Here is a 13,593-nt window from a genome sequence, read left to right as displayed (position 1 = left end):
ATCCCAGACAGAAAATATAATTACAAACTCTACGGAAGACATAAGAAAAAATAGTAAAGAAGCTCTTTCTATAGACTACTGACACTGAGACCCATACTGGCGGGTCTTCAGCCCCGAATTCAGCAGACCCATTACAGACATCTTTTCAGCATTCACTCTGTCAGAGATGTTTCCTCTGCCTTTTCAAGACACTGGCAACTGTGCAATTTTCGACATTGTAAAAAAAGTGGCTTTGTTTGCGTTTTACTTAACCCAGCGTGAGTTGGGAGCGATTTCAGCGTAGCTGCCGTGCTTGCTATTAGGCAATGACCTTGCTATCTCGAGATCATGTGCCACCACGTCGCCCAAGGACGGGCGAAGCTGCAGAGCTGCCACCTCCTGGCGCTGCCCCATGGCCAGAGGCTGGCGCTGGGCGTCCCCGTGGAAGCTGCAAGGGGAGGAACTTCCTTCCAGGCTCTGGGGATGGTCAGGAGAGCTCTGACACGGAGCCAAAAAAGGGCTGGTGGCATGTCTGAAGCCCCGAGCTCACCCCGAGGTCTATCAGCCTGATAGCTGAAATAAAATAATTCATGCTGTTGTTTCCCTCCAGGCCTGGCTGACTCTGCACGACAAGGCCGTAGCTTTCTGTTGCTTTCTGACAGACCCCTGAATGCACAACACGCTCTTTCGGAGGTCAGTTGTGACCCTCAGATATGTGGCAGCTAGTGGGAAGGAAACCTCTTAGGCAGAAATATTCCCCTCTCTGGAGAGCTGTTTCAGAAACCTGCTGTATTCCTTTTTCAGAACTGCTCCTGCCCTTCCTCTCACAATTTAACTCGCTGTGCTAGCTAGATGGACTTGGCTGAAAAAGCAGATTCTGCTTTGAACCACGGTAGAAGGCACTGGCCTTTTTCTCTGAGGAGAAATATATTAATATGTACTAAAAGCTCTGTTAGAGTTTAAAAATATGTTTGTCTTTCTATCCTAGAGAAAAACCTACCGTACCATATACCCAGCGATAAACATCCATGCCACACAGTGAAACGGGTGCTGTTGGCTTGTGAGCTACAATCACCTACACAATCATATACACATTGACTTGCTCACCATGTGAAGATCCCTCTGGACAAATCCCAAGTTGATCAGGTAAATAAGAGAAAGCTCTGAAAATGAAAGAATCAGTCCTTTGGAAAATTTTCTCCAAAATGATTTTTGCTATTTGCAGATGAGAAACCATTGTTTATCTCTCAAATTCCAAAGAATATGACAAAATTCATAGCAGATGTGCCTCCAAAGACTTAAATAGCTGGGTAGCTAGGTGGCAGCATATTTTTTGTATTTGCCATCCACTGAAATAAACATCATGTGAAATATCGCCACTCAGTTTTGTTTGCAGCAAGGCATAACAGGAAGATACCATTTAAAAAAAAAAGAAAAAGTTCAGGACTCAAAAGTCAAAAGGATGGAAGGGGGATGCTGTGTCCCTGGGGATCTGTAAATCTCCCTCTCTGCTCACTCCTAAGAACTCAGAGTTGGGAGTCTATTCAGAGAAACACCATAAAACTGCAGCCCAAGTAATGAAAGCAGCACACACCATGCTCCATCTCTGGGGCTGGAGCAGTTAATGTCGTGTCTTGGGATGTTCTCAGGACTGCCACTCGTCTGCTATGGATTACACTTGCGCCAGTTGTGTAAGCATAAGGACATATTTCAAATCCAAGCACTCTGATCTTGCCCAAACTGCTCTTAATCAGAAAAGAAAATCAGAATTATGTCTTGCAGACATGGCCTTTTCACGCTTTGCTTTGGTAGTACTCATCTTTTTTTCAGATTAAAAATAACCACCATTTCAACAGTGGCTTAAACCACTAACATTAGCTGTCAACGGTGACGCCAGGCAAGAGTGGAAAAAAATAAATAAATAAATTTAAAAAAAAAGAAAAAGAAAAAAGATGACTGCTAATTATCCTTTCACTCGCAAAGTTTAAATATAGCTGCCCCTGACTGCACACAAAGAAGGCCTACAATTAGGACACGTTCAACTACAAATGTACCACAACCCCTTTCTTTACTCTGCTTGTAGATGATACAAGACAATACCTCAACACCAACTCTAGTCAGTGTCTGTAATTTTCTTGAGGATGGGGTGTATTAGTCACAGATATATCTTAAAGGCTGTGATTCTCCACCAAAAATGGGAAAAGAAAACACGTGCACTGGGGGGGTACCTTTGTTCAGCATGCTCTCTAGGTTCTGGCTCCATGAAAATACTGAACTTTCTTACTCCTTTAAGAAGGCATTATAACCTTTAAAGAATTTGTTATCTACTAATTTGGCCATAACAAAATAAAATGGCACTGATCACACGTTCCCTGTGCAGGTGGTTGGGGTGCATGAAATTGCCAAAGCGAAATTTCTGTGCCAGGAAAATTCTGACACTTCTCTGCTGCTTTTGTTCCTATTCCTGCTCCCCAAATCAGAAGAAAAAAAATCATATATTGAGTTTTCATATGATGAAACTTTCTAAAAATTGCCGAATGATTTTATGAAGTGACAAGTTAACATTTTCAAACTTTGTCAAGTATTTCTCCTGAAAAATACAGAAACCTGACTGATATCAGAACTGTTTAGACAAAAAAGTGAGATTTTTACAAGACCATATTCCAGCAGCATGCATTTTTATTCAAAAAATATTTGCTAACTTAACAACTTTAAATACTGAAAGAGTTGTGCCAGAGTTCAGCCTTTTCACTGGGGCTTTGGGCAACCTGGTCTGGTGGGAGGTGTCCCTGCCCATGGCAGGGGGTTGGAACTGGGTGGTCTTTAAGGTCCCTTCCAACTCAAACCAGTCTGTGATTCTGTGATAAGATTCTGCAAATGTTAAAAAATATGGGGCAAGCTGTAAAATACGTTTAATTAAAAATAACCATTCAATGCTACGTATTCTGAAAAATAAAGCTTTTAGTGAAAATATGATGACTATTTTAATGAGAATTCATATTCACACAGTGTTTTAGCATTTGAACAGCAGTCACATTGCCATCACTGGCAGAACACTTCCCCTTCCTCACTCGCCTCTCAGCCCCCAGTGTTTTGGCTGCGTATTTCTCTGAATACAGCGAAGTGGTTTTAACACAAGAAATAACACAAGAAATGGGAAGGGCAATCTAGTCTCTGCCAGAAATATGTAAGAAACATAAGAAAGAAGAGGGGATAGAAAAATACCTTACCACTGAAGCCGTCAGTGGTTTAAGCTGCTCCTTAGCCACACTTCTAACAAAATACTCTACTTGAGAGCGAGGCCGACTTGCAGTTTATCATTGAGTTAATGAAGCTTGAGGCTATATTAAAGTCCTTGATACAGATAAACTTTACTAATATTTCACTGTTTCAGCCTTTCAAAACTCAAAAATCCTACTAACATTGATGGCACTCAGAATTCATACAACGCTACGTATCAAAAGTCCACTTCTGCCTCAAAACTGCACAAAACCAGGAACAAATTTTCTTATCTGACTATGGAGGGAAGTGTTGTCTGCCTATAAACTCTGCTTGTATTTCAGGAATACCATGATGTTTTGCACGTGAATGAAATTCAAAAGCTTCTCTTATTGTACCGGGTTTTAAGACTAACAATTTTAAGACTTTTTTTTTTTTTTAATCAAAGGCAATTTTTGAAGACAGACACAGAAAAATTAAGAAGTAATAGAACTCAAACCAACAAAATCAGGATTTCCTATTTTTTTCTGGGCATTTTTGTACCACTTGCTTTGTACCTGGGAAAAACTTTGGCATCTGTTAAAAATTGCATCTTACTAGGTAAAATCTTAGTCTTCTGCTAGAATATATTCAGTGAGAACCACTAAAAATTCAGAGGCAAGACTAATACCAATGTTAGTTAAAACCGAAATCCTACAGGATTTCTGGCACTGAAAAATTCCCACATCCCAGGCCGGGAGAGGGCAAGAAAGCTAGGAGGTGTATAATAACGATGGATTTGACTGATGAAATACTTAGGTTCTAGAAACAATTTATATTTTTTATGTATTTATTTTTTTAAACTGATTACTTGCATTCAGCAAAAGGAGGAGTAAAAATTCACCTTCAGCCACTTAATAACTTATTCTGGCTTCTGACTTGAAGTGAGATCTGATACTAAATGGTTACTTGCTAGAAGCCACACATCAGCAGGAAGTGCTAAATGCCAAAAGGGCCTTCAGAAACTAAAACACACACTGTGGCAAAATGCTGAACAGATCACAGAGTGAGCTACTGATCTGTTGCTGCAAAAGACGCATTCAATCACACGCTGCAAATGTTTGCAATCCAATCTCTACTTAGCCAACCACAATGGTTATTGCCACACTTAGAAAATATTCTTCTTTTTTTTCATCCAGACCAAGTCTGAATATTTGGTTGCAAAGTTGTTGTTCCAGAAACTGTGTCATATGTAAATGTCGTATTGTAAATTGTAGAGTTAATCTGAATGCTTAGGCTGAGCTCATATCAAGAATTTACTCCAGTTATCCTGCAGGAGCTGGTGTGGAATAATGTCTTTTAGTCCAGTATAAAACAGGCAGACACTTCGTTGCATAATGTTCAATTATTCCTGGATTTTTCCTCAACACAGTCTGGAAACTACAAGTTACACAGAACAATGGCAGGAATCAGATTTAACATTATGGGATGATGGTTTTAGCATTTTTCCAGTTCATTACAAAGGAGGAGATGCTCCGATTGTATAAGTACAGGTCAAATTGTATATGCTTGTGATTGCTGCCTATTCCTGACAGTTCAAATTTCCAAATTGGTGGGAAAATATCAATGTGGATTTAGGGAAATGACACAGTCCGGTCACAGGTGTTGAGTTTAGTCTCTAAATCACAAGAATGATGATTTGTCTTAACTTTGACTATAGTTTTCTACCCTGAATTATCTGCCTTATCTTGCCAAATTCTGTAGTTTGATTTATGTTGTAGAAAGTCCAATAGAAAAATGTTTTCCCCTAACTCCTTTATTTTCATATAATGTACCAAAATGAGTTGCTTCAGCTGTGAGTGTACTCCCACATCATGAGGCTGTGCCCCCCTTACCCCCAAGTGATAAATGAAAGACACAGTCTTCCTAACAGCCCTCCCAAAGCACGTCTGATGTCTTCTTTACAAACACTGAACTCCATTCCCACAGACCTTGGTAGGACTCTTGTTTGGTGTATATGGCAATAAGACCCAAGAAGCTGGAAGCTGTAGCCATTTTGGCAAATATTTCTACAAACATAACGAAATACAAGCAAATATAAACGGCTACTTACCTACCCATCATTTACCTTTTTCCCTCAGTTTTATGCCCCCAGATAGCCAGGCCGACATCTAAAATAAGAGGGTTTTTTGGGTTTCGCTCTTGCTAGATGCTAAAATACCTCCAGTTGTCAAAAACGTTTTATTTTCTTTGCATTAACCAAAACCTTTGCACTTTAAGAAGAGAATCTGAAATTTGCAAAATGGGGCGCTCTGTTTATGAGAAGCTCCAACATGTCCAAAATTCATCAATTTCCTTCCCATCCAACATCAGCCACTCGGATGCTCTGGTCATGGCATGAAGGGGGTGATTTTAAGCCACCTCTTCGCCCACCCTATTGTGGGGGCAGCAGAAAGAGTAATCCTAGCTGTTACTCATTATCATTTTGAGTAAGTTAATGTGCAAACGACCACTTTGCTAGCCACAAATTCCCAGAATAAACCTGGGATGCATGAATTTTGAGTCAGGACTGTCATTTTCTCTCAACCTTTCACCTGAAAGGTGTGCATGTGGTGTACGGCTGATATATTGAAGAATGCTGTCTGAATTTTCAGGTAGATTTTTTCATCAGTCAACGGAAAGACAGGAAAAAAGGACTGGAAACAAGCATTAGGAGCCCACCTCTCCGTCTGAAAGGTGCACTTCTTAGCAGTGAAAGAAATTATCTGACATGTCTACTTCTTGCTAAAGAGTAAGACCTCAAGAGGAACTGCAACAATATGACAGTGTCAATCGCACAAAGTACACTAAATGGAGTGGAGAAATGTTTTTTTTTGACTTCTGGTCTGAGAAGTGAAGTTCCCTTTTCACGAAGACGCACCTCACCACAAACCTCACCAGCTTCGGAATAAAATGCAAGACTCTTTGCTTCAGGCCATATAGCAAAACCCACAACAAGAGAGCAAACCAAAAACTGCCTACGTGGACATGCAGATAAAGAGCGGGCATGGCTACATGTTGGCTGTGTGCTGCAGCAGCTGGGGTTCGTGCATGAAGCCTGTCACGAACCGCACTGCAGGCAGCTGACACAAAACAGAGGCATCCCCCTCTGCCTGGGGCCTGGGTCCCACCACTCAGACTCAGAGCTGCCCTCGGCCCCACAGCCACCAAACCTGGGTTTTGAATAACTTCTGGGCATGCATTTGAATAGAGTCTGCATTTCAAATGTAGTTCAGTCCCCTCTGTGCTGGGCAAATCAAGAAAAACAGCTAATGTGACCTGCCCCTCAGGTGGGTTTCAGTCTAGTCACTCGATGTGGGAGGCCATAAGGGTACACAACCCAAGCAGTGGTCTTGGAGTGGCACCACTACTGCTCTGACGTTTTAGGAGAGCGTCTTTTCCTCACTAATCTCCTAGAGATGCTCTTACAGCCCCTTGTCAGGCAGGGTGTGCCAAGATGCTTAAATGATTCACATCTATGCCCTCCACAAAGCCTACAGACTTGTATGACATTAAACCTTTTTGGGTATAGATCAGAAGCCTAGGTCGTGCTACCCCTACTCATGCCGAGGATGAGTTTTTTCTCCCCAGGGTTGCACCAGAAGTAGTGCCTGAAGGTAAAGGCTAGGCCTGACACAACAGTGGGTGATGTGACGCATGTGACGCAGCCCAGAGAGGGAAAGTAAGTAAACCTCTACTGCTAACCCTAAATTAAAAGACCAGCTTTAAGAAGTAGGGGAAAACCAAAAATTTATTATCCTCACTAACTGGATTGTGGCTGATGCAGTGAGATTCTGTATGGCGATACCAGGAAGTTGCTGCTTTCAGCACATGCTAGCAACAGAGGAAGGGGGCGGGGGGGTAAGAAAGCAAATGCAGCACAAGCATTGGGAGAACCTCATCAGACTCGCTGTGCTAATGAGATACGCGCAGTTCTGACCTGGAATAACAGACAGGCGGATTTCACAAACTACTGCCAAAGCTGCTTTTAGAAAGGCTGATCTGTTTTCCTTAACTAGAAGGGCCTCTACAGATACCATCTCTTGACAAACCCTGCATTGAGAGTGGTGGGTCGGGAGGTGGCAAAATGATGGTGTGAACCATTAGTAGGTACCAACCCATCACCGTGGGAGCGTGAGCAGACAAAATCATCTTCCCAACGCAACCAGCATCGGAATTTAGAAAATCTAAAAAGAAAAAAGAAGAGAAGAAAACACACAACAGAAACTGCAACTTGTGACTAACAGCTGGAGCTGAACTACTCTAGGAACAGGCAGTAAGCAAACATTTTGCAGGTTATTTTAAATGCAAGTTGTTCTTTTCTAAAAGGGGCAGCTAAAGCACAGGTAACATCTGATGTAAATGTGTGACCTACTTTAAATTAATCAAATGATGCAGCCAGAGAAAGAAGTAGAAGCAATAATAATAAGGCAGTTCATACGGTTCCCCTAAGTGCTTCACATTTCTGTCCCCATTATGGTTGCTCTCCAGGTTAGTGGGGGAATGAAAAAGCAGGTTATTTTAATGGCATCTCTGTACAAAAACAATTCTCTGACCACCATGTTAAAAATTAAACAGCTTTCAATCTTTAATGCATGCTTTCCTTTTTATAGGGCGAATCAACAGTTGCGTGCCAGCACGTAAGTATTTTTATTGTGCCCAGTGAGCAGCCAGAAGGATATACAGGAAGCAGCAATGGCGAAAATATAGAATGAAAGAAAAGATTTTGAAAAAATAAAAACCAGAGAAGGCAACACTTGTCACTTGCTGGCAGGAAGCACATCCTCAAAATTAAAAGAAAAAAAATCTAGTAGGGCAACAGGGAGGCCTAAATTTTCTGCTTGAGAAAACTACGGATAACTATGCATCTTTGGAAACACCACCATTTTTACCTCTACTGGATTTACCGTTCTCATTTAAAGCACCCAGCTCATCGTTAGCAGTCTTTGAAGTTAAGCTGACAACCAGCGTGCTCTAACACTGACGTAGGCTCAGCCCTGTCCACCTCTGTGACGATCCCTCTGCGTCCAGGTTAAAACGCCTTGCGTACACATCGAGCTGGAGGGTGCTGTTCACGCAGCGCCCTTCCCGATGAAACACCTTACACCTGAAAGTAGTCCTTTCTGGTTTGGTCACAGCGCTGACACTTCCTCCCTCCCCATGCCCCACATCTGCTTGAATGTAACTTGCGTAGAAAAATAGAAAAACACAAAGCAGAGAATGATGCAGAAGATGGCACGCACGCTTCTTTTTGGTTGCGGCCTCCAGCCCTGCGAGTTCAATCTGCTACAGGCTCCTTGCACCTACCTGACTATGCAAACCTCCCTCCCTCTCTACTCGTCAGGTGCCCTGACATCTGAGCTTCCCCAGGCAAATGGTCTGCTTCATCTTAATGCCCCCTGAGGAGCAAACGTGAGAGGTGCAGACCCAACCACGCACCATGCTGTCCAGACGATGCTGTGGCACAGGAGGTCCCTGCGTGCTCTGGGGCTCTCTGAGCTGCTCTGCCTCGCTCACACAGCCCCGATGGTGATGGGGCTCACAGGCACCTCTGTGCAACAGTGCATGAGCCCATCCAAAATATCCACAGCACCAGGGACACGCTCACAGTCTCATTTCAGTCAGCAGGGCAGTGCTGATCTGTAACCGGGCAAGCACACGCTTCCAAAATGTGAGACCAGAATTTCGTTTTCCTTAATACCCAACCTCAGGAAACAGCCTGAGCAAAGAGCAGCCTTAACCAAGTATGTATTTATTTTACTTTGGCCACTTGTAAATATCCACGCTGTAAAGTAGGATCCTCGCTTCCTCTCGTTTACAGAGCAGAGTTACTCCTAATCCTGCAGGAAGCCTGCTTTGCCTCAAAGGGCCAGCTTCCAACCCCGCGTCACCCCACGCGCGATCACAGGGGTTAACCCCAACAGGAGGAGCACAGCGAGCGAAAACCCTGAAGGCAACACCAGCGTGTGGAGTACAATCCCAACACGCAACACGAGTGAAATGAGCGAGGTGACAGCAGGAAGAGTTCTGCTGCCGGCACAACCCTCCCCGCAGCCTTCCCGGGGGTCTTCTGCCCTGCCACCCGGGGAAGCTTCAGCCCTGGGGTCTGCAGAAAGCTGACCCCAGGAGCTCGACGCTGGAGGGGCAGAGCTGGGGGGCAGCAAAGCGGGGACCCCCGCTGGCCAGAGGACCAGGACGACCCCCGCGCTGGGGGTCCGGGGGAGCCTGTGAGCTGCCTCCTCCCCCCGCTCCCTCGCCCCCTGCACCCCCTTACCTGAGCCGCCCACGTTGGACCTGAGCAGGCAGCTCCTCCGGGAGGAGGAGAAGGACGAGATGTCGCTCTGGGAGCGGCCGCGGGGACCGGGCAAGGGCCAGGCGGGATGCGGCTCCCCCGCTCCGGTCCCCGGCCGCCCCGCCATCGCCATCGGGGAGCCGAGAGAGGGAGGGAGGCGAGGGAGAGCCCGGAGGGGAGGGCAGAGGGAAAGTTTGCAGAGGAAGAGCCGCCCCTCGGCTCCGACCGCCCCGCCGCGGAGCCGCCCCGCCGGGAGGGCGATGGGGTTTTTTGGGGGTGTGCGATTTCGGAGAGGCTGCGAGCATCCAGACCCCGTGGTGCCACGGGGGGAGAAGAGCGCCAGGGGGATGCTGAAGAGCCCGGGGGGGTGCAGAGGGATGGAGGGAGGGGACGCGGGGGTCCCCCGCGTCCCCTCCCTCCATCCCTCTGCACCCCCCCCATAGCCGCGATGAGTCAAACCCGCACCCCGGCTCTCTGGCTGCGCTGTAGGGACAAGTCTGCAACCCCACAGCTCAACTTTTTTTTTGCCCAGCAGGCTAGGAAGCTTTTCATCTCAGAAGCAGGATCCCCGTTCAGCTCGGTGCAAAGGGAAACCGAGCCCTGCGGTTTCCATTCTTTGTTTGTTTGTCTCGCAGACATACTTTTCGAATGTGATGCGACGTCAGAAGAATGGTTCCACTGCTTTTTCTGGGCAAGTGAGTTCACATCCTGCCTTAAAGAAAACCCTAAGTTTCATTAATGGCAAAGATCAACAGGGCATTTTAAACATTTTAATATTTTTTAACCCAGCCATTGTCGCATACCCTACTATCCAGTGCAAAGTCCCATTCAGACCACGTGAAAACACCCTAGCATCTACCCTCACCAAGTCTGAACCAAATCCTATCAGGTCTGAAACGTGCCCACGTCCATTTATTTTCTGGCTCCTGCTTCCTGCTCAGGAACCGGGCACTCCTTGCAATGCCAAGCCCTCACAGCTCCCCAGGTGCATTCATTTCACAGCCTTCCCAGCAGTCACACCACTCGCCGTTCCCCGAGCAAGTGATCCAGTACATGAGGCTCACATGTCAGCAATTAAGCAGGTCTTTTCTGCTCAGCAGCCTCCCAGGGGACTGCCTTCATTAGTTCCTCTCCTCCTTCCCCATCTGCAGAGAGCTTTCTCAGTGGAGCTGTGCTGGGAGAGGCAGGGGCTTCTCCTGGCTGGGTGCAGCAGGGAGCTCCATGCTTGCAGACCTTCCTGCGGGGGCCAGGTTACTCCAGCATTGCGCAGGAAAAATTGCATTTAGAAAGCTTCCTGTAAAGTCACGGACATCGGTCCTGCACTATTCTCCAAGTCTCATAATGTACTGTTTTCATGATTTACCCCTCACAGCTTGCATTGTTACAGGTGTGGCTGTGCACTGAGGACCTTTTCTCTCACAGGAGATGTCAGCAGCTGTGCATGTGTGGGCTGGTGACATTTTCTGAACCTGTTCAAGACTTAATCGGAAGTGTACTCATGACTTCTATTTAATGAACTGTTTTCTACCTTTTTTTTTATGTAATTCAAAGAATGTGAGAAAGGTCATAAAACAAAATACACAGTTCATGCTTTACATCTCACTAAAGTCAATAGTTCGCTGATGGCGGTGAGCTTTGAGTGAGACCCTGGAGCTTTTTTTTTGGATTATTTTTCCTTCAAAGTATTTTGGGCCACAGAGCAATTGTAACTTTGTTGTTCTGTACAGAATAAGCTTCAGAGTCTACTTTAAAACTCCCACATTAAGGAGCCACTCCATATCTAATCCTTTGTTGTTGGCAGCAATCAAAAAGAAAAGGTTGCAGAATACGAAGAAATCTAAAGATAAACTAGAAAAGATACCATAGCAAGAGGTCAAAGGTGTTTAAGAGTTTCTTTTCAGAAGCAAAATGACAGAAATGAAGGTAAAAGAAGACCCAGAGAAAGTAGGTCAGTATTGAATACGAAGAGGTAGAAGACGAAAAAAAAAACTAAGGGCTCCTACATGTGATATCAAAGTGCACTTGTAGATCAGAGTAATGTGAACAATCGGTCAGAAAAATTATATCATGGAAGTAAAAATGTTTTTTTTATCACCCTGCAACTTACACTCATAGAGGTATATAACTGAAAATGCCATCCCCCTCCACACCCTCCCCCGGAAAAAAAAAAAAAAAAAAAAAAAAAAAAAGGTACTTCCCTTTTTTACACAGCCCTTTCAATAATTTTGGATGAAATGTAACAGCCATGGTTAATGGCTCTGGAAACTGAAGTTCTATTTCCCTTGATCAGGAAAAGCCTTAGCAGTATACATCTTTCTGACGTGGAGAAAGATTAATTTAGTTGACTGCTCATTTATTTATTTACTTATTTATTAACTGTTCTGATAAGATTGCCAAAGAAATTGTCACTCGTGATGATTTTGGAAAGCTGTTATTTTATGATTAAGCCAAATTATTTCACAAAGACCATCCAGTGGCCACTAGGGCCTGATGAAAATATATGCAATTTGGGCATCAGAGAGTGGAGAACCACTAGCCTGGGCAAAAGTGATGCTGGAAAAAACATGTTTTAAAGAAGGTGCCTGCAACCCATGATCTGCTGCACAAGTGCTGAGCATCACCTGCTGAGGTGAGTGTGGTGGTTTTATTCAGGTGGGCAGCTGAGCTCCACCACAACCTCTCTCTCACTCCTCCTCCTCAAGAGGAAAGGGGGAGGAAATTAGATGGAAAGGGCTCAAGGGTTGAGATAAGGACAGGAAGATCACTCAAGAATTATTGGCATGGGCAAAACAGACTCAGTGTAGGGAGATTAGAGAAATTTATTACCTTTTTTAGTAGAATGGGGTCTGCAGTCAGTCTGTAGCACTTCGCCTCTGCTGCTCCTTCATGGTCACTCTGCCCCTGCTCCACGTGGGGTCCCTCCCATGGGATGCCGTCCTTCTGAATTGATCCTGCATGGGCTTCCCACAGGCAGCAGCTCTTCAACAACTGCTCCCACATGGCTCTGTACCACAGGGTCCATCCCCCAGGAGCAAACTGCTCCAGCACAGGTCCCCCACGGGCGGCAGCCCCCCCCTGACCTCCTGCTCCTGCGTGGGCTCCTCTCCACGGGCTGCAGCTCCGGCCCGGGGTCTGCTCCTGCGGGGGCTCTCCATGGGCCGCAGCCTCCTCCAGGCCACATCCACCTGCTCCACCGGGGGCTCCTCCACGGGCTGCAGCGTGGAGATCTGGTCCATGTGGGACCCAAGGGCTGCAGGGGGACAGCCTGCTCCACCAGGGGCCTCTCCACAGGCCGCAGGGGAACTGCTGCTGCCTGCCTGGAGCACCCCCTGCCCTCCTCTGCAATGACCTTGGGGTCTGCAGTGCTGGGTCTCACTCCTCTCTTTCCCAGCTGCTGTTGCAGAGCAGGTTTTTGTTTGTTTGTTTGTTTTTCCCTTCCTTAAATCTGCTGTCACAGAAATGCAACCAATGTCACATCATGGCTCACCTCCGGTCAGCAGCGGGTCCTTTTGGAGCCAACTTGTACTAGCCCTTATCTAACATGGGGCAGCTGCTGGGCAGCCTGCTGGGGCTGCCTCTGAGGTGCGTGCTGGCAGCAGAGCCGACATTCAGTTCTGGTGCTGGCTGCAGGCCCTGCTGCTCCCTGCAAGCAGCTTTTTGGGTAAACACTGAGGGAGAAGGCTGGGTGTTTGGGACGGTCACCAGCCATGCATGGCCAGGCACTTCCAGCATGCAGCCATCCTCCTGGGCATGAGGAAGAGGAAGGGCTGGATGTCGATCAAGACAGAAGCCAATTATTATTTTTTTTTTCCTTAAAATCCTCCTATTCAGGCAACCCTTGCTGATAGAGCAGCCAAGTGAAGGAGTACTGACAGGCAGGAACACCTCGACTTGTGTGCTTTTCCACACAAGAAGAGCAGAACCACGAGGCTCACTCGCCCAGCCTGGGGACAGGCAGGGAAGGAGCAAGGCTTGGGAGGGGTGCGCAGATGGCAGCAGGAACCACCCAGGAGCCCGGCACACACCCGGGTGACCGTGGCCAGGTCGAGCCCGATCAGCCCCAACCTGGCTCGGGCTCTCGCTCC

General features: G+C 46.2%; 1 protein-coding gene across 1 annotated transcript in view; it reads right to left on the bottom strand.

Moving 5' to 3' along the window:
- PHACTR2 (phosphatase and actin regulator 2) overlaps positions 1–9,712 on the bottom strand; it is a 134,060-nt gene extending 124,348 nt beyond the window's left edge. Inside the window, exon 1 of the mRNA XM_035538779.2 lies at positions 9,491–9,712. Coding sequence (XP_035394672.1) covers positions 9,491–9,641 — 151 coding nt within the window. The 5' untranslated portion in view covers positions 9,642–9,712. The remainder of the gene's footprint in view (positions 1–9,490) is intronic.
- Between the last annotated feature and the right edge of the window lie 3,881 nt (positions 9,713–13,593).

This window comes from Cygnus atratus, chromosome 3, assembly GCF_013377495.2.
Source record: "Cygnus atratus isolate AKBS03 ecotype Queensland, Australia chromosome 3, CAtr_DNAZoo_HiC_assembly, whole genome shotgun sequence".
NCBI classification, from domain to species: Eukaryota; Metazoa; Chordata; class Aves; order Anseriformes; family Anatidae; genus Cygnus; species Cygnus atratus.
Note: the sequence above shows the minus strand (reverse complement) of the source record. Positions and strands in the feature narration are given on the sequence as shown.